Below are 21,732 nucleotides of genomic sequence, written 5' to 3'. Positions count from 1 at the left end.
GCACATGCTTTAAGGTTCTCATTGAACTTATGCACACTGCTGCCATCCTGCCAGCAAGGTGGTAACTATAGGTGCAATTTCCCACAGCCCATATTCATCCAAATAGAAAAGTCCTATCAAATTGTATTAAACAATGTCAAACTCACCAACATTGCAGCTGTACGAAAAGCTTAAATTATCCTCTTTCTATCTACAAACTATTTGCAGGTGATTTGTTTTGAGTGGTCCAACCACTCCATTACTTTCCATGAATTGAGATCCTTCATATTCAATTCATGTGAACATTTAATGACATATAAATATACAGTAGGCCTATATGCAAAAACATCATATAAACGATTAGAAAAAATCTGTACAGTAAAGGCAAGGGGGAGGGGACTTTGACTTTTTACAGTCTGTGGCCAGTTTCGAATTCCCGTAAGTGCTCTTTGGCTTCACATCATAGGCCTACTGTCTGCACTCTGCAATCATTAATTGCCAGATCGCCAACACAAGGTGAGTTTATAATTTACATAACATTATTGACCTTGAACATCAAGGTTCTTTGGTTTCCGCACAGTCATGTACTCCCCCCCCCCCCCCCCCCCCCCCCAGCATTTTCATATTACCATGTTAATACAAGTGTAAGCTGTTCTTGTTTCCTGTTTTTTTTTACTGATATATGCCTCTCTAGTCTAGTCTCCATGCACAAGTGTGTGAGCGCGTGCGTGCGTGCGTGCGTGCGTGCGTGCGTGCGTGCGTGCGTGCGTGCGTGCGCGAGTGTGTGTGTGTGTGTGTAGGGGCCACTGCGAAAGCCCTGTCACCCCAAGTTCGCTTATTTGCCCTGTGGGGTTCCAGTATGACATGGCGTTTGATAAGATCAGAGAGGTAGCAGGGGGCCTGATTGTTGAGTGCTTTGTATGTGATGGTGAGTATTTTGAAGTCAATTCTGTACTTGACTGAGAGCCAGTGGAGTTGATGGAGGACAGGTGTGATGTGGTCCCTGGATCGGGTTCTGGTGAGCAGGCGGGCATCAGGATCCCACTCTAACCGACCTCTGCTACAGTGGGATCCTGATCAATGGACCCTCCAGGTACCCTATGTGCCCCCAGTTGCCCATAGGTACCTGTGGGCACCTGGGGTAGGAATCTCAAAAGTAGAGTCAATACACTGTCACATAAGATGCCCTTTTTTCATGGGCACCACCAATGTCATATACTCATATTCAGCTCATCGCCTGATCGCCTCATCCCACATCTTCCCTATAAACGGGGTAGCACTATTTATATATGTGTGTGTGTGTGTGTGTGTGTGTGTGTGTGTGTGTGTGTGTGTGTGTGTGTGTGTGTGTGTGTGTGTGTGTGTCATGATCGTGTTCAAAATCTGTGTTTTATTTTAACATTTAGATGTCATTTTTAAACCAAAAGAAATTGGCTGAAAAAAGGGTCTGACAAAACATTGTCAAAACTCTAAATAATGTAATAATGAGTTTATAATCATACATTTCGCAAACTAAATGTAATACATGAGACCTTGAACGATATGGTCAAGCAACTAGATCTATTTGACATAATAAAAGATCACTAATCACAAAAAAGTAATTGAGATGACATATTATCAGATAAGAATTGATATGACTGTATGTTAGCCATGCACCCGTGTCCAAAGTCTTGTCCTTGAAAAATCTTATCTTCCTGAGAACTAGAAGACTATAAGTATAGCGGATAACAAGCTTCAAGTGTGCATGCATACACATCTAAGGATTGTCAAGCACTGATAGGCATATTGACTTAGAGACTTCAAGATGCAATTTGAGTTGTGCATGGTGATCATCACAGCAGCACTTTGTGTAACTAGTAAACCTGTACCTGTGAACAGGATTCATAACAAGTTACTCTTGATCTCCTTTGATGGTTTCAGATGGAATTATGACGAGGATGTGGATACACCACACTTTGACCAACTTGTCAGGGATGGAGTGAAGGCAAAATATATCACACCTCCGATGCTCACCATGACCTCGCCATCGCATTTCACCACCATAACCGGTAAGGATTGCTGCATTAGGTTTCTATTCAGAAGGTTCAAATGCAACTGGGACATCAGGAATTCTGAACCCTGTTTCCCCAATTCCATAAAAACTTTGACTGCTTGCTTGTGGTACTATCGTATAGTTACCGTAGAACTTGCCCTAGCCTTGACAACAAGCTTATGCAAAGGATAAATTGTTATTTAGATAGCATGTTATTTTAGTCCGGCAGATCGGGTGGGAAATTTGGTATATAGTATTTTTAATTGGCCTAAAATATTGTCTATATACATACATTCATGAATCCACTTGTTGACCGGCTGTAGGTATTGGGCTGTGTTTTTATAGGGGGTTCTTGTGACCCTACCATTAACATCCTATGGCAGGCAAAAATGTCAAACTTTCCTTATGCTTTAAGTAGCATGTGACATGTCAAACTAGGGGGTTTTCATGATTCTGAATCAAGCATTAGCTTTGCACAAAAAACACTCCTTGGGCTAAAAACGGCCATAGACGTCATGACAAATGTGATGAGATCAGCACAAAATGTGATGAGGTCAGCACATTTGGCTATGGCTGTTTTTAGCCCAAGAAGTGTATTTTGTGCAAAACTAATGCTTGGAATGCATTCAGAATCATGAAAACCCCCTAGTTTGACATGTCACATGCATAAGGGAAGTTTGACATTTTTGCCTGCCATAGGATGTTAATGGTAGGGTCACAAGAAACCCCAATACCGACAGCCGGTCAGCAAGTGGATTCATGAATGTATGTATATAGATAATATTTTAGGCCAATTAAAAATACTAATACCAAAATTTCCACTTTAAACAAAAGAAGCTGTCGCCTGCCGGACTATTTAGGATAATTTGTAGACCCGGCATCCCAATGTGTGTATAGTTTATTTTGTGATATTATACTGTTTAGAGTGACTGATGATGATATAATCTTGGTTTGCCTATGATCCTAGATTACTATTTCTATGCATTTGATGTGCATCCTCGTGTTTTCCTTGCTTACTGTAAATCGCTCTGGATAAAGAGCGTCTGCTAAATGCTTAAATTGTAAATTGATCATATGTTGAAATAACATAGTTAGTTATTGAGAGTTTGGGCCATTGTTGTTTAATGACAGTCTAGTTAATGAAGCCTGTCACTGAGCAACAATGGAATCCACCCTGAATTTATGCAGACAGAGTGTAGCGCTTTGAAACAAGGTGTTAACTTCCGACCATCCTGAATGACTTTACAACATGTAGTCGATGGGCCCCATTTACACTGGCAGCCGAATCTAGCCTGAATCAGATCTGTGCCACATCATGATTAAAATCGGATTTGTTTAAATAAGTCTAAATGCAGACAGGTCACATACCAGTCACATGGAATCAGATTTTTTCCAATGTTGAGCCACATTCAGAGGTGGCAGTGGTATCAAATCTGATTCAAATCTGATTTGAGGAGATCTGTCTCAGTCTGAATGCAACAACCTGATCTAAATCAGATTCCATGTGACTTGTATGTGACTTGTTTGTATTTAGACTTATTTAAACAAATCAGATTCCAATCTGGAAGTGGCACAGATCTGATTCTACTATAGTTGGCTGCCAGTGTAAATGTGACAGATCCGATCTAGTCACTTGCAAATGCAGTGTGAATGGTCGGGCCAAAAGAACAGATTTGAGGAAAAAAATCTGATTTGAATCAGATTTAACTGGATGTGACTGCAGTCTAAATCGAGCCACCCTAAATGGGGCCCAAGATAGTAAGGACAAACCTCTCCATGTGTAAACCTAGGACTATAATCAGTAATGGTGAACAGATAATTGATTTCCTCATGCGTTTGTGTCTATCATGTTGTCAATCTGTTTTGCCTTCTACCTCCCTAAATTCACAGGAAGATGGGTTGAGGACCATGGCGTTGTTCACAATATGATGTATAATGTCACAACTAATCTCAAGGTCCCCCACAAGGCCACTCTAAAAAGGTCTGAGTGGTGGGACAATGGAGCTCTGCCATTATGGATCACAGCCCAAAACCAAGTGAGTCATGAGTTAACAATTGCAGTCATATAAAAGTTATTGGTTATTAAATGAACTAAATGAGGAGAGCAGTGCTTCCCAGACAGAAACATTTGTTATCAGTGATGCTGCTAGGAATTATTTTTAGGCAAGTGGCCAAAAATGGGCAGCATTGGGGTCCTAGGGACATATTTTTGCAGATTAATCAGATTTTAGACATGCGTTATTCGATCTCAATCATTCCTTTTAGCAAAAAATGGCAGATAGCCAAAAATGGCAGATCTACAACAGATCTAGATCAGCTATTTTGCACTATTTTTGAAATAGGGCTTAAATGGTTACTTTTTGGCCACCCTCTAGTTTTTTTATGAAATGATATGGCTCTGCAAAAGAGACCCACCCCCGACGGACCCAACATGATGGCGGTTATAGTCATAGCCCAAATCCTAGCTTGACACGTGGACAAATTCCTTTTTGTACTTTTATGCAAGAAGAATGATTCCAATTCAAATGGTTCACTTTTCTTCTCAGGGTCTGAAGACTGCATCGTTCTTCTTCCCAGGAGGAGGGGCCAACTACAGTGGCCAGTCAGTCAACAGAGCACTGGTGGAAGAACAGGGACACCCAGATGACAATGAGACAGAGTGGAGAGAAAACATAGACACTGTCATGAATTGGTTCTCACAAGAGGAATTTGATTTTGTGACTCTGTACTTTGGAGAACCTGACAATGTGGGCCATGCTAAAGGACCAGACCACGCTGACAGAAAAACGATCATCAGTCAAATTGATCGTACCATTGGCTATCTGAGGGAGGCCATCGATCACCATAATTTGTCCAGCAGTCTGAATGTGATAATTTCGTCTGACCATGGCATGACCACTGTTAAAAAGAGACCACTGGTAGATGAGATCATTCTCAATAAATACGTAGATTTAATCAGGCTCAATAGTTTTGAGATCCTTGACTATGGTGGCTTTGGAATTCTAACACCAAGACGAGGAAAAGAGCAAGAGGTATTTGATGCTTTATCCAAAGCACCCAACCTGACTGTTTACAAGAAAGAAGAACTTCCTGAGAGTTTCCATCTTGCCAAAAATGTTCGAATTCAGCCTATTATGATCATCGCTGATCTGGGGTTCAACTTAAACTCTGTAAGTATTTGTGTGGACATGTTTCATTATGAAGTGTATTTTCAGCAAGTCATATGAAGGACCATACTACTGACCATTTCCCAAAGCTTAATGCATGTGGTTTGTTTAATTTTTGCCATTTAAGCCATTTATCAGGACATGGTCTCATTGTGTACGAATACTGTATATCCAAAGTTGTGAATACTTAGACATATATGGTACAGTATTGACAGTCTTTTAAAATGTTTGACTGTAAAAAATTAAACAAATAACTGACTTTTAAGAAAAAGAAGGCCTAACCTAAGTTTAAAAAGACATGAAGTATTTATGACATTCATTCACCCAAGCTGATATGTATCTCTTTTTTTTTTTTTACAATAAATCTGAACAGAGATTTATTGTGTATGTAAATAAAGGAGATCATGGCTACCATAATGGAGAGATGGACATGAAGACCATCTTCAGAGCTTTTGGACCTGATTTCAAGAAGAACTATCTGTCAGAGCCATTTGACAGTATCCACATCTACCCTCTGATGTGCAAGCTCCTGAAGATAAACCCAGCTCCTAACAATGGTTCCCTTGACTTCACAGAGGCGATGCTGGCTGGTTTTAACGGTAAACCCCCCCCCCATAGCATATGTAATCTCAACACAATCTCCTACACCTAAATCTACTGCAAATGTATGAGGCACGACTCTCATGGATTAATGTGCACAATTTGTTATTCAAGCCACAGTCAAGTGGAGACAATTGCACAGAAACCCGGGTTTCCACGGCCATGTCATTAGTAAAGAATACAATCATTTGAACCATGTACTGCAGTGCGCTCTGCCCTAGGATAGGGGTGTAACAAAACTGCTTACACACAAAAGTATACAGATATTGTATGCTTGATTCTTTCTACAGGAACTACACCGTCACCACCCACAGTGGCTCCAACAACTGCAGTGTCTACAACAGCTACATCAGGTAAACTGACTGACAAAAGTACAGCAAATACAATACAGTATAGTGTTCCAACTCACTCATGAAAATGTATTTTCTGTTTATTAAAGACTAGAGCTGGAGAGATGGAAGTTAATGCCATATTAAACAATATCAGTGAAATGTTTTACATGATAGTTTGCTTATCTCACCCCAGGTGCAAATGGCAGAAGAGGCCAGATATCCCTTGGACTGCTGACATCAGCCGTTTACTACATTTTAACACTCATATAATTCAGCCATGTAAAAGAAAGGTACAACTAATACAAATATATATTTAAAAAAAAAAAAAATATATATATATATATATATATGTACAACACAACAACCATACATTTTATTTTACTTGCCGAGCCATACGACTCATAGGGCAGGACTGGGAGCCTACTGTATCTCCTGTTTCTGTAGTGTGAGGCAGCTTGCTGTGCAAGTACACCCCTTGGACGCTTGTATGTTGCAGGGACTTACCCCAATCCAACCCTTGATGAAGAACTTGTCATTTTGTGCAAAGCGGACAAAAACACCTTACAGAGTTCAACGACAACAAAATAAGTTCCAGTGATCCCTTTATGTGTACAAAGCACACAAAACCAGAAAAGTGGATACAACCATACGTTTTATCTCAACTTCTCAAGCCTTCTGAAGTCTGACCTGGTGGAGATAATAAAAAACAGAAATATGCTGCTTGCATCTTTCTACATATATTTAGCAGAGACATATTTTGCTGCAGTAACGGCTTCAAGTATATTAGCAATGTACTTTGTTTGTTAGTGATAATGTGGTTAATGGTTGCTTTAGACTTTGTAATGGTTTCTTTCTTGCCACCCACCCATACAGCCTGTTTTATGCAGAGCTCTTGATATTGACACCTTTATTTCACTCTCAGCCACTGAGCTTAGTAACTCCTTCAAAGTGATTATTGGCCTGTCCATGGATTCTTTCACAAGTCTCCTTCTTGCACAGACACTGGACTTTGAAGGAGTCAGTCCCAGCCTGGGTGGTGTGATCTGTGATGCAGCTTCCACTTCTTAATTATTGATCCAACAATACACACTGTTATCCAAACACTTTATTTTACACATTTTGTACCCCTTTCTTTATACATTTGCATTACTTTATTACTAACATCTATAGAATGGTGTTTAGACTTCATTTACACACCCTTTGAGATGCACAGTCTGAGCAATAATTGAATAATTAAACAGTGGCGTCATAAAAATAAATAAAAATGGGTACACGCTACACAGGTAGATGCAAATGGTAAGGCAATTGTATGCTGTGTATGTAAAGAATTGTATTTCATTTGTGCAATCATGGAGGTTCCAGAGTACTGTATGTGCTGAATAGTTATGATGCAAACTACAAATGTATAGTAATCTTAAAATGTTGAGATTCTGGTTTATGATTTAGAGACCTAGGCTGGTAATCAGCCTGACCCCCACGACCTTTGCTGTGTGTGTGTCCCCCCCCACTTCTCTCTTCCTGTTTCCTGTCAACTTACTGTACACCTATCAATAAAGGCAATAATGTTTTTAAATACAATGTGACAGAACACAATTTCAATAGTAATTCAGAAAATTTGAGAATTGGTCAAGGCTCTTAAGACATTGGCACTGACGGAATTACAAACAAATACGTACCTAGTTGGCTGTCTATCTAGCAGTGGAAGACTGAATGATCATTATGGAAAAACAAAATACAAATAAAAAAAATAAAGATGACATTCTGACAGCTCTGGTGTACGCAAAGTCAGATGAAACTGGAATACATGGTTTGGTTATCTGCAAATTGACATACTAAAGTTAGTAAAGTACTATTATAGACAAAATATTCAACCATCTTCAACGCAATGTGTTTTTGTCAGGCACCCATCAGATCTTTTGTTACGTTTTCTCCAATTACTTTAATAGCTGAACATAATCATTTCTGACTGAAACCTGTGGATACTGCTGGCTTCAAGTAGTCTGTAGTAAGGGGTCGACATCCCTTTTTGGATTACCTCATTTATCACTACTGTACATAACCTCAATGTGCACAGTGGAAAAAAACAAACCACGAAAACAAAAACAATGACTTTATGCAAACTAATACAGATATATATACACTTAAGCCTATGGCATGTGGTGTATGTAAAATTGATATACCGTAGGCCTGCAAAAACACATACAGTATTTAACGTTCATTCTCACCATTCACAAGCTCAGTTATACTGCTTCTATTTGCTAAATAAATTAGAATGCTTTACATACTAGACACAGACTATTGTAAACATCATGAATCAAGTAGCATAAAAATCAATTATGTAGAATAAATACAGTATTTCACGGGGAACCATCAATAGAAGTACAGGTTGCTCCTTCACAGAGCCAACTAGACATGGGTGATAGTACTCTACCCGTGACCCAAAAGAGAAATTTGATGTCTCCCCCGGGTCCCATACTAATGAAAATAGCAGATTTTAGATTTTTCTTGTATTTCTTCATGAAATTACTGACATAATTCATCTGCATAATTCATGAAAATGTTTGCTTTTCTGGGAATGTTTTTTGAAAATGTTTTGGAATAATAATAAACTAAATGTAGGACACAAAAAAAATAAAGGGATTCATAAACATTTTCACACAAATGGGTCGAGACCCACTGTTTGGGAAACAGTGCTCTACACCAAATCGAAGCAGTGGGTCCTAAAGTCTAGAGTCTAGACCAGGGGTGGGCAACTGGCGGCCCGGGGGCCACATGCGGCCCCCACCTTCACTTAATGCGGCCCTCAGGTTAATGTCAGAATTCTGATATAATATTGGTTTCAGCTGATTACAATTCCACAACATGCAAACATGACCCGCTTTAATTACTTCAGTCTAAATTAGTAGCTCAATGCTTCAACACAAGTATAATTAAAGGCATTTGAAATGACATAAAAATATTAATTTTCAGGATTCTGATTAAAAAAATAGCAAAAATTCAAGATTTCAATTCGAATATAGCAAAAATAGCTGATCTACAAGCTCAAAACGCGTCGCAGCGCAACGCGTTTTGAGCTTGTAGATCGGCTATTTTTGCGACGACCGTAATATATGGCCCTAGGGAGTGAGTGTTGAAATATAGTGGCCCTCTCCATTGTCAAAGTTGCCCACCGCTGGTCTAGACAATGGCTTTAAATTGATTACATAAGCCACAGAATTGTACATGAATTCATTTCTCGTATTTATTTTTATTTTTTTACCATTATACACTATTACATTTGTTAAAAAAACTTTACTAAGATAACTATTCATGGGTTTGAACTATACTACATAAAATGAGGCCATTAGCAATTATAACTATTTATTTTATCACCTGGCTTTGAATCAATATCACTGTATGTATTGTTAACATTATTGATTGTGCATCATTTTAGATGCTGGGAAAATGTAATAACGTGATACAGACACCATCAACAGATCCTACAGTCAAGGCCAACTGGTGACAATCGAAACTAAGGCAAATACTCAGAGTTCTGGGCAAGGTTTACAATTTACCTTATGTTTTATTTTAGATCACAAACACAGTGACATTTTCTTTATCCAGCACAATATGCTATAACAAATGTCCCACTGAGTATTTCTTAGCTTGGAGGCACTTAAGAGACTAGAGACTAGACACTAGACACTTAGAGACACCATTTTCAGTTGGACCATAAACTGTAATACAACTGCTGTGTATTGTCATAATGTAAAGCAACAGTGTGTCCCTTACTTCAAATATGATCCACACGTTGTGAGAACTGTCAGACAGCGTTTATTGATGCTGTAGGAAGTAACTATGGTGACAGTGGCTTTGACATTTCAGTTGACCACTATAGGCAATAAAGTGAAGTACAGCAGCACAAGAATGAACATCCGCTCGCGCGCACACACACACAGACACACACGCACACACACACACACACGCACACACACACACACACACACACACACACACACACACGCACACACGCACACACGCACACACACACGCACACATACACACACACACACACACACACACACACACACACACACACACATCACAAAACATACACACATGAATTCATCACAAAACATTAAATCAGCATAACGGATTAAATAAAAACACAGCCTAACATGTGTTTGGACCATTTGGAGAGGCCTTATTTTCTTTTATATAAAATATAAAACAAATTCAATTAAAATAACTTCAGGTGCATTACAAAACATCATCAAAAGTCTGTCAGGTACTATAAGATCAGGCCTGTACTGGAAGAGAGATATGGGGATTGTGGGACTCCTCTTTGAGCCTATTTAGGTACCTTTGACTAGAGGGCAGGCACAGCAATGGTTCAGCACTTAGTGGAAAATCAGCACATTAATACAGCACTTCTGATGAAGCGAATGACTCTGTTGATTTCTATAGGTAGATAATGAGAGTCAGTCTGTAAAAATAGTCATTGCCAGGACCATGATGCTAAAAAATGACACCTCCATCTGAATGACCTGGAGCGATCTCTTCTAAAAGCGACCTCCATCTTTACTCCCAAGATGCTCTCACAGAGTTGTCAGCATGTTTCACCATAAAACGATGAGAAAATAAAAGTATCACCTTTCTCAAGACTAACAATAGGACAGGTACCGTGGAGAGGCCAAAGCTGTGGGGGTCCTCCACCATTCACCCACCGACACCTGTCACCTCAGTTTTCAAAGTGCCAGTGACAGTGCTTCTCGGTGTTAGGGGAGAGACAGTGGATCATAAGGAGGTCTCTGCATCCACGACTTTCTGTGCCTCTTCGTCTTCTACAATTATCCGGACACTCGACACCTTCTCCTGGCTGGGGAAACAAAATGGTGTCCTTGTTGTTATCGCAATGCATTAACCCCCACTATCAAATATATCGTCTCTATAGGGTGGAAGCCCCATATGTCCAAAGCTGTTACTTTTGAGGATTCAAATTCAAAAACAGGAAAAATAGCAGATCGACAAGCTCAAAACGTGTCGAGATAGTATACAGTAGTCTGGCAGGATATGAGAGAGATGGGGAGTGATGCGCAGCAAAGGTCGTCGGGATCGGGAGTCGACCTCGTGACACGCCTACGTGCTCGGACCACTACGGCAGCCGCCCTGGAAATCTTTGATACTTTTGTGTGACGCTGTAGTATGATCCAAGTAGGGCATTCATTTACATTAATTAAATATGGAGATAAGTTTCTGCCCGACAAGCCTCGATATGGTTTCAAATAATCGTTGTAGTAGAAGGTAATGGTGCTCTCACTATGCTAAATGTCATGACATAATAGAAGCACCATTGATTAGCAGTAGAATCTCACTAAATGTGAGCTAGAAGAAGAAGAAGAAGAAGAATTTGGGGAGGAAGAGGAGAGAGACAAGAGGAGAGCCAGTGGGAAGTGTCATAGCTACGTACCTTGGACAAGGTTTCAGAGCTTTGGCACATTCAGAATTCATGGCGCCAGCTTTCCACATGCCCATTTTAGCCATTTCGTCTGTAATGTTTACTACAGAAGGGTCAGCACTGCAGGGAAGAAATACACAACGTATTATTTCCGATTCACACACACACACACACACACACACACACACACACACACACACACACACACACACACACACACACACACACACACACACACACACACACACACACACACACACACACACACACACACACACACACACACACACACACACACACACACACACACACACACACACACACACACAACAGGAAGGACGGGTGGGGAAGGAACAACATATGGAATGTCAGAACAGGTCAGCTCCATATATGGAGATCTAAGGGTTTGAGGTCAGATGTAGAGTTGCTGGCCGGCTCCATATATGCAGATCTAGGTGATGATCCATTCTTCTCCATGTATGGTTTTCCAGGGTTACATGGACCCGAGACCCGCATGACCCGAGACCCGCATGGGTCGGATCTGTGTTTTATCATATTCACTTGGGCACGGTCGGAATCGTCCATATCCCCCGCGGAACTCGGGTCTGTCAGTCATTATTTGTAATATCCGAGTGGATCCGAGGAGACCCACACTGTGTGTGAGTGACGTGTGTGTACTGTCTGTGATGTTTTTTCTTTTTGCAAAAATAATAAAATATTCAATCAATCAATCAATGTGTGACTGTATGTGTCTCTCTCTCTCTCTCTCTGCCCGCTGTGCGCTCTGCTGCACTGCGGAGGAAAAAAAGCAACGAACTGAAGTGCTGTTTAACTTGTGTGATAGTTTATGCTGACCTAGGATCAGGTTAGTGTAGCAGCGACATGAACAGCTGTGTTACTTGTGTGATGATTATGCTGGTTTAGGATCAGTAGCGCAAGAGCTACGCAATGAGCATGCGTACCATGCAAGGAAAGCCAGGACGGGCTGATTTGAAAACACTGGTGTGCAATTCTACATTATTATATCATGGATCCCGACAACAGGGTTGACCTCAACTAGGTGAAAGAGAACTTAGTAAAGCTCAAAGCAAATTAATATAAGGTTAAATGCACGCACGCTGAGGGGGCGAATAGAGACAAGTCTCCCCTGTTGCTCATAGCCCTCTCTCTGGCTCTGTGCAGGTATCGAAATCTCAACTTTGATGCAGCGCATTTTACTGTTTAGAATGGAAAAATGCTGAGACGCTCGCCTCCATAGACTTTGAAACTCAACACATGCTGCTGGTGTGAATAATTGGATGTTACTCAGTGATCTGCATTGTACCCCCAAGCTAGCTTTTAAGAAAGATACCACGGTGCCAAATGGGCACACTCCACCAACTTACCATTTTTTGTATGGGTGGTCAACTACATCCACCTCATCCAGCATTTGCTGCACCTCCTGAGAACACACACACACACACACACACACACACACACACACACACACACACACACACACACACACACACACACACACACACACACACACACACACACACACACACACACACACACACACACACACACACACACACACACACACACACACACACACACACACACACACACACACACACACACACACACACACACACACACACACACAAATGTAATTGTCTGTGTGTCACTCTGTCCACCAGAGGGTGCTGCAACTCAACTATGCACAACTTTATGCCATAAACGTGTCCATAATATTGGGCAATATAGGAGAAAGACAATAGCAGAGAAAAACAATAGCAGAGTCTGTAGATCAGGTAGCTATATTCACTACAACAGTGGTTCCCAAAGTGGGGTCCGGGGACCCCCAGGGGTCCTTGAGGGAGTTCCAGGGGGTACCCAGCTAAATTATAGTTTGGAACCTACGGATGGCTGCAATTCGAAACTGGCCCCCGTAAAATCTGAATCCCCCCCCCCCCTTTTTTCCCCTCACTGTATATGTTTCTTTTCCCTTTTTACCTCCATTATGATGAATTCCTGTACTGTTCTTTGTCTATATAGAAGTGTCTATTTGTACGTCTCTAAATGTTTTGATGAATTGAACATGGTGGACCCTGTTGTAAACAAGTGTAATGCTTAATTGGGTCGTCCACTCACAGTTAACAGCCTTTGTATTGAGTTTGTGCTTGAAATGTACTGTAATTCTGCAAACTGTTAATACAATTTTCAATCAATCAATCAAACCAAATGGACCATTATTGGTCTGTAACTCTGAGTGTACAAATGGAACCAAGTATACAAAGTAGGCGTACACGTGTGTTATATACAACCATCACAATGGATAAGATGCTCTGCAAATGAGTAATCAGCAAGTGACACACCCACCACATCTACTAGACAATCCTATTCCTAACTAAATAGATGCCAGTATGCCATTTGTACACTCTCAGAGTTAAATTAACTTTGATTTTACAATATAAATTGTGGTCCCAGAGATAGAAATTACATTAAATGGGGGGTCCGTAGACTAATGCAGGTCAAACTGGAGGTCCTTGTAATTAAACGGGTTGAGGATCACTGCTAGAGCCGTAAAAAGCTTCTCTAATGGGGGTCCCTGGCTTACCTTTTCAAATAGAGGTCCGTGGGATAATTAGTGTCAATTTGGGGGTACTTGACATGAAAAAGTTTGGGAACCACAACCACTGCACTACAACACTATACAAGTATATAGGGTTACTGAATTTGTCACCATCAGTCACAACTTTCCTGGAGTGCACACAAATCACGATGCATTTTCAGCAACACCCAACTGATTAGAGTGGAGCATTTATGTAAGAGCATTATAAGTCTATCCTGTAGGGGTAACTGCATCGAAAAATCTATTTTAATTTCAATAATTGTATCTCGTAGTATCTTGAAATGAAAACGGCAACATATCGTATCGTTTGACTTTGTAGCATATAGTTTTGCAATGTAAATAATGGGTATTGAATCGTATACTTGTGCGTTGTATTTAGCAATTTGAAGAGAAAGAATTAAGAGAGGTTAATTACTTTTTCATTCAATATCGCTACACTCAGCCTATTGATAAATGTGTGTTCATGTCATGTGTTCAATTATAATGCATTTGCCAGAGAATCACTATGTTTACTTATTTATATTCATATTCATGAATTTTCCCTTTAAAAAACCTGCCCTATCCATATATTCATATTGTGTGGGTGGTGATATGGAACATGCCTCCTTCTCTTTCTTCTTCTTGTCAAGCTCCTTCTTCTTCTTGCTCTCGGGCATCAAGTCGTCCAGCCAGCTCAGCTCTCTCTTGGTGAAGAAGAAATCCAAAAGTTTCCGGATAAACACCAGAGCCAGTACCTACACGCAGCAAAGGAGATGCGCACTGTCAGAGCCAAGTCTAGATAAACACTAGAGCCAGTACTTACACACAGCCAAGCACTGTCAGAGGAGCCAAATCTGGCCAGTACTGCCAGACCCAACTTTAGCCACTCATCATCATGTTATGAACTAGCTAATCCACAAACTAGCTAGTTTGTGAATTTTGAAAACAACTTGAGCCCTAGTGTATGTCCCTATGCTGGGGCATAGGGACATGCGTTGTGATATGTTGTGATATGTTGTGAGCTTGTAAATGTGCTATTTTTGAGCATAGAGGGAAAAAAAGAGTCGCCTATATTAGGCCCTGGGGGATGGGTGAACCAACTATAAGGCAAACTAAAGGACCTGGAACCTCCTTGAGGACACTGCACTCTTCCTGGTCTACGTGAGCTGACGTTAGACTCCTCCAGGAGCAGCTCCAGCTCCAGGACCAGCTCCCCTATATCTTTATTTTGTTTTAAATATTTGTTTTTGGTCAATATACATAATTATCAACTTACTTTTGTAAAAAAAGGGTTAGGGAGAAATTCCCCTTTAAAACACATTGAGAGCCCACGCAAAACTGCCCAAAATCACTTTCACCTAGAAAATCCATTCACATTTTTTATAATTCAGCTGACTGTGGAGACACATGCTGGAACTTTTTACTTTGAAATGTTTTATAGTTTCTGAGTTATTTAATTTAAACGCCAAATGCATTCTCAATGGCGAAAACACAAACTTTGGCACCACGTATCAAAAAAAATAATAATCATTGTTTTGATTTTTTTGAATAAAAAATAAATAAAAATGAATTGTTTTTGATTTTTTTTTTCCAAAGACGTCCACAGACGTCTTGGGCTATGCACGTGCAGTAATACCAAGGACGTCCACAGACGTCTTGGGCACAAAATGTGTTAAGGGGGTCCGTGGCCTACTACTGCATAACAAAACGGGGCTTCTTGAAATGAAAAGGTTTGAGAATCAATGCCTTAAGGTGCGTTCAGACTTGAATGGTTAGAGCGGCGCGATTACATACAAAGTCAATGCAAAGACGAGAATTGCGCGAACGGGCGTGACGCGAACTGGCGCGGTACAAACGGGACGAACCCGAGCTTTAGGCCATGGATGAAGGTGTGTGTGTGTCTGCATGCTGTACCATCATGGGGAAGATGACGGCTGCATTTGAGGCCTTGGTGACCCACAGCAGGATAAGACAGGTCAGCTGGACTACTGTGAAGACGTGGACCTTCCATAGAGGGACGTAGCGGAGGTAGATCAAGTCTGTCTGGTGTTTGGCTGGCATAGCAAACAGCTTGATACGGTCAAACAGCTAAAAGGGCAGACACCGGGAGACAGATTAGTATCTTGTCACATTAGCATCAGATAGCAAAAAATAACACAAACTGTAAGACACAACACACACAGTATACTGTACAGTGAATGTAGACACACACACACACACACACACACACACACACACACACACACACACACACACACACACACACACACACACACACACACACACACACACACACACACACACACACACACACACACACACACACACACACACACACACACACACACACACACACACACACACACACACACACACCTGGATTCCTTTGAGTGAGGAGGCTCCCATGTACAGGAACACACCGTAGAGTACCGGCATAGGGATAAACTAGACAGAGAAGGAAATATAATTATTGTTTGATATCTGCCACACACATTAGTCATTATGTAACGACACTCAACATGTGCAGGAGGAAATTATTATTTTACAGCATAATGCTGGGTTCACACAGGCAGATAAAAAGCTACAGTCTACCATTCATTGTCAATGGAAGCCAGCGACATGAAGATGCAAAGATGCATCCAACGTTTATAGCTGCTGCAAAAGCTACAACAGCTACAAATGCACTGTGTAGCTTTGCATCTTTTGCATCTGCTCGTATGAACGCAGCATTAGACAGGAGTGTCGGTCACCTTCAAGACAGAGGTCATGAACACAGAGCAGCCCATCAGGATGAAGATGAGGAGGCCGGTGACTCTCTGCTCTCTGATGCCCAGGAATTTGGGCTGCTCGCCCGGCGCCGCACACTCCGACTCCAGCTTCAAACTGTTGACGTGGGAGATGGAGAGCACGGTGGCTGCTACGAACCACGGCAGACCCATGATGGAGCACACAGCCAGCATCAAGGCCACCACCAGGAGGTCCAGATGGTAGCCACAGCCTTTCTTTTGGGAGTGGATGGAACAGGGTTACCCATCAACGTTCATTTTTGAGTGGTGCACAGCGCTCCAATGACTGGCATCGTGTGTCCATGTCCCCATGTATGTCTGTTTGGGGTATGAACAGCAATACCGGCACTGGGTGACCTAAAGTGGCACTGTTGAGCAGCCCACAGGCCCATTCACACTGAGCACTATAACTATAACAATAAAAGTTAAGTATAACTGACAATAAAATTGTACCGTACAGTACAGTATAGTTGCATGGTTTGCACTGCTCAGTTCATATTTATTATTAATTTAACCACACAAATGGTTCATGTTGATTAACTCTACTATATTTTGAAATGAACACTGGTCATTCAATAATAAATTACCCATCAGACTTGAAATTGAAGGTTGCTGAAAAGCAATCCAAACGAGGACAACCGAGAGGGGGCACAGTTGAGACACAAAATGGCAAAGTTAAACATACATTTGCATACTTATCTTACATCATCTACAGCAGGAAAGTTAATGGGAAGTGAAATGACTAATGACTACGCAATTGTCCTACAATGAATAGTTCAGTGGTTATGTACGACATGTACATTAGTAATTGATCTTCTTAACTTTGAACAAAATAGCATTTCATTTTGATACAGTGTATAGTCATTGCAGACACACAGACAGACACAGAGAGAGAGAGACAGAGAGAGAGAGAGTGGGAGAATGGAAAGTACACTGCACACTGGAAAGTTACCATTTAACTATTTGCTATAGTGAATCCAGGCATTATAAGCATACCCAGTAAAATCCACAGTGTTCACTATGTTGCTGAGATTGTTCAAATGGATTTAACAGTGTAGTACTCTATCTCTATCATTAGCAGCTTCATGTACGTACAAGTGAGTACTGCTCTGACCTTGAGTTTGTTCTCCTTCCTGTTGATGATGACAGCGGTGATCTGCTGGTCCATGAAGATGAGGATGGTGCAGAGCAGGGCAGGGATGGCCGCTGCCAGCAGGGTCCACCAGGGGTTGGGACCCAGCGGGGAGATCAGCCAGCCACGGTGCTTTGACGTGGGCTAGAAGGAATGTATAATAAAGATTAGACTGAAGGCATCATGGACACAGTCACTCATCATCACACTTCAGAAAAAAGGCAATCTTCAACTGTGCCAAAACTACCGCACCATCAGTCTTATCAGCCATCCCAGCAAAGTCCTTCTGAAAATAATACGGAATAGGTTAAAACCTCAAGCTGAACTGATCATAGCTGAAGAACAGGCTGGATTTAGGGCAGGGCAGAGCACCACAGAACAGATCTTCAACTTGAGGATTATCTGCGAGAGATATCTGCAGCATCAACAACACCTTTACCACGTGTTCATAGACTTCAAGAAAGCCTTTGACCGGGTATGGCATGCTGCGCTGTGGACGACCATGAGGAAGTATAACATCAGACCTAACCTTGTCACTGTCATTCAACATCTGTACATCAAAGCTACCAGCGCCGTTATCTACAACGGAGCTATCGGAGACTGGTTCAGGACAACAATTGGAGTGCGCCATGGATGCCTTCTCTCACCCATTCTCTTTAATATTTTTCTGGAGCGTATCATGACGGATGCCCTGGCAGACCAGGAAGGAACTGTCAGTATAGGAGGCAGACCAATCACCAACCTCGTTGTCGTCCGTTTTGCGGACAACATTGATGGGCTAGCTGGTGAAAGGCTTGACATCACTTCCCGAGCCTATGGAATGGAAATCCATGCAGACAAAACCAAAATGATGACCAACAACAACAGTGGCATCCGCTCAGACATCCAAGTCAACGGACAGGCACTGGACACGGTGTCCAGCTTCAAATACCTTGGAGCAATCGTGTCCGATGAAGGATCCAAACGGGAAGTCCTTGCAAGAATTGCACAAACAACTGCTGCCCTGGCAAAACTCAAGCCCATATGGAAAGACAAAAACATCAGTCTGGCATCAAAGGTGAGACTACTGCATTCACTTGTCATGTCAATCCTTCTCTATGCTTGTGAAACTTGGACTCTTACAGCTGAGCTACAGAAGAGAATACAAAGTATGGAAATGAGATGCTACAGAAGACTCATGGGTATCTCCTACACCCAACATGTCACAAACGAGGAAGTACGGCAAAAGATCAGCCAAGCCATCGGCCCACATGATGACCTTCTGACCACTGTCATAAAGCGTAAACTGAGATGGTATGGACACATCACCAGATCCTCAGGCCTTGCAAAGACCATCCTGCAAGGCACCGTACGAGGTGGCAGGAGAAGAGGGAGACAAAAGAAAAGATGGGAAGATAACATCGGAGAATGGACACACTTGAAACTCAGCGAGGCAATGAGAGCTGCCGAGGACAGAGAGGGATGGAGAGAGCTGGTCAACAGATCGTCTGTGGTGCCCCAACGACCCTCCGGGGTTACGGGATAGGTGAGGTGAGACTGAAGGCATCACCTCATAATACACATAAATGGTGCATTTATATGCATGAATGTTTTCACGAGGGGGTTAGGAATGGAAACCTTATGAACTGGGAGCCAGTGACCTGCTTTGTCAATATTATGAGGGCTACCTTGAACCATGAGCGAAGCTTATCTGGCGCGCACTCACGCACACGCATGCACGCACGCACACACGCACGCACACAATAAGGTGAATGGAGTACAGTCGATTTGACTCTCTCAAACATTTTGTGAAACTTGTCCACTAATACCTCAAAGCGGGCTGGTACGTTGAGTTTGGGAGAGGGAATGCCCACCAGGTAGTCCAGCACAACCATGATGAGGATGGTCAGAAACACGGCAAAGTCACTGATGGCAGAGCGGACCTGGAGGCACAGAAAGCAAACATTGGGAATGGATCCACAGGTTGATATATTCTAGCTACCTCTCAGATTTTTCAACCCCCTCAGCACATTTGCCATTTAGCGTTTATTCATTCATACAGAAAGAGGCATGTGTGCCCCCCCCCCCCCCCCCTTTCTGTTCCCTTCATCGCCTTCTGATTGCTGCTCACACCAATTAAAAAAATGGTGTTGGCGTACAAGACAACCAAAGACATGCCACCCCTTCCACTTCCTGCAGGCTGAGGTCAACATAATGGTCTGCCTGACGCAAGAAAGTCACCTTGAATGGTTACCCCCAGGACATGGACTGTGCCACATATTTCTAGTATTTCCTGGTCATGTTGGCAGGGCCGGTTTATGTCTCATGTGTGTCTATTTACTCTGTTGTTTGTTGAATAGCGCTTGAGCTCACGCTTACACGCAGTGGCGTGCACAGATAGACACTAGGGGGTGCTAGAGCACCCCCTGCCCTTTTGGCAATGTGCCCTTTTGGATTTTTGCAAAAATAGCATACCTACAAGCTCGTAGCGTGCCACTCGGTGGCGCGCTATGAGCTTGTAGATCTGCTATTTTTCAATAGCTAAAGCATAACATAATGCTAACACCAAAAGGGGTTCCCGCCCAAAATGGATTAAGGCAACCGGCCGGTTCCACGCGCTGCACAAGGTGCCCTTTTTTAACTTGAGCACCTGCCCCTCTAAATGTCTGTGCACGCCACTGCTTACACGGCTTACTACGATCTCGTACTTTTGAAGTCACTCTGGACATGAACATCAGCTAAATAACTAGTAAATGTTAAACAAATAACAAATAATTAATTTAATTATGTTTTTAAATAAGCCAGGGCACTGCTTTGACCTCCATATCACACGTATCTAATAACAGCTAAAACATTCAAACATTGAACAAAAACTCAATGAATTAAACATAACGGTAGAATACAGACCTTGGTGGGGAAGTAGCGTTTGGTCTTAAACTGCTTGAGGAAGGAGGAGAGGAAGAAGGTGGTGAAGAAGAGGATAACAGACCAAAAGAGAACATCAGGGATGTAAGGACCATCAGGGCCACAAGCTGGTCCCAAAAACTCTCCATGTAGACTTTTACACTCCTACAATACACAGGGAGAAAGGCAGGGAGGTTTGAGAACGAGAGATATCAATCATGCAATTTGTGGTGGTTATTATGATAGGAAAATAATCAAATAAATAAATACAAATTACATAGCACCTTTCATACATAGCATAGAATATAGCTTTACAAGCAGCACATGGACAGATACACACATACAAAGATGACCGGAAAATATATCAAAATCACTAAATATAATTTATGGCTCCATATTTATTTTCCCCATGGCCTCTATCCATAGGAGGGTGCCTATGTATATGGCCAAACACAGGGCAAAACATATGTAGTCACATTCAATTCAAAACATATCCTTGTATGTATTCTGCAGAGAGTTCATGTTATACCTCAACACCCAACTGATTCCAGGATATATCATCAGTGTTGTTCCCGATCTGGTGGGCCGCAGCCGTAGCATTGGCTGGCGCAGAACACACGCACCTGGGACAAAGTACAGACAAGTTCCTTACAGTGTGGGGACGAGTACCATAGTGTGTCATACAGTCATACTACCACTACCCCCATGTTTCCTCTACCAGTGAATAGTACAACATGGGACACCTTTTTCTGGAGTACTAGTCAGTAGCCACCCAGCACCACTGAATT

The 21,732-nt window shown here is 41.9% G+C and overlaps 2 protein-coding genes across 5 annotated transcripts in view; one reads left to right on the top strand and one right to left on the bottom strand.

Annotated features, from left to right (window-relative positions):
* Positions 1–843: 843 nt before the first annotated feature.
* On the top strand, positions 844–7,178 carry LOC306925034 (ectonucleotide pyrophosphatase/phosphodiesterase family member 7; the record flags this gene model as incomplete). Its single annotated transcript, XM_079503716.1, has 8 exons — positions 844–907; positions 1,006–1,072; positions 1,858–2,027; positions 3,902–4,047; positions 4,558–5,181; positions 5,552–5,777; positions 6,069–6,131; positions 7,033–7,178. 8 exons carry the CDS (start codon positions 844–846, stop codon positions 7,176–7,178), a joined length of 1,506 nt encoding a protein of 501 aa, XP_079359842.1.
* A 461-nt stretch (positions 7,179–7,639) lies between these two features.
* LOC306924141 (sodium bicarbonate cotransporter 3-like) overlaps positions 7,640–21,732 on the bottom strand; it is a 58,105-nt gene continuing 44,012 nt past the window's right edge. For all 4 annotated transcript variants that reach the window (XM_079502509.1, XM_079502511.1, XM_079502508.1 and 1 more), the window contains 12 exons: positions 21,474–21,567; positions 20,948–21,109; positions 19,870–19,983; positions 18,044–18,205; positions 16,894–17,145; positions 16,520–16,588; positions 16,058–16,231; positions 14,767–14,898; positions 12,933–12,988; positions 11,560–11,667; positions 9,281–10,968; positions 7,640–8,837 (listed from right to left, as the gene is read on the bottom strand). In XM_079502509.1, the coding sequence (XP_079358635.1) occupies positions 10,887–10,968; positions 11,560–11,667; positions 12,933–12,988; positions 14,767–14,898; positions 16,058–16,231; positions 16,520–16,588; positions 16,894–17,145; positions 18,044–18,205; positions 19,870–19,983; positions 20,948–21,109; positions 21,474–21,567 (1,405 nt within the window). In that variant the 3' untranslated portion in view covers positions 7,640–8,837; positions 9,281–10,886. The remainder of the gene's footprint in view (positions 8,838–9,280; positions 10,969–11,559; positions 11,668–12,932; positions 12,989–14,766; positions 14,899–16,057; positions 16,232–16,519; positions 16,589–16,893; positions 17,146–18,043; positions 18,206–19,869; positions 19,984–20,947; positions 21,110–21,473; positions 21,568–21,732) is intronic.

Source organism: Electrona antarctica (genome assembly GCF_951216825.1).
Source record: "Electrona antarctica genome assembly, chromosome: 6".
NCBI lineage: Eukaryota > Metazoa > Chordata > Actinopteri > Myctophiformes > Myctophidae > Electrona > Electrona antarctica.
Note: the sequence above shows the minus strand (reverse complement) of the source record. Positions and strands in the feature narration are given on the sequence as shown.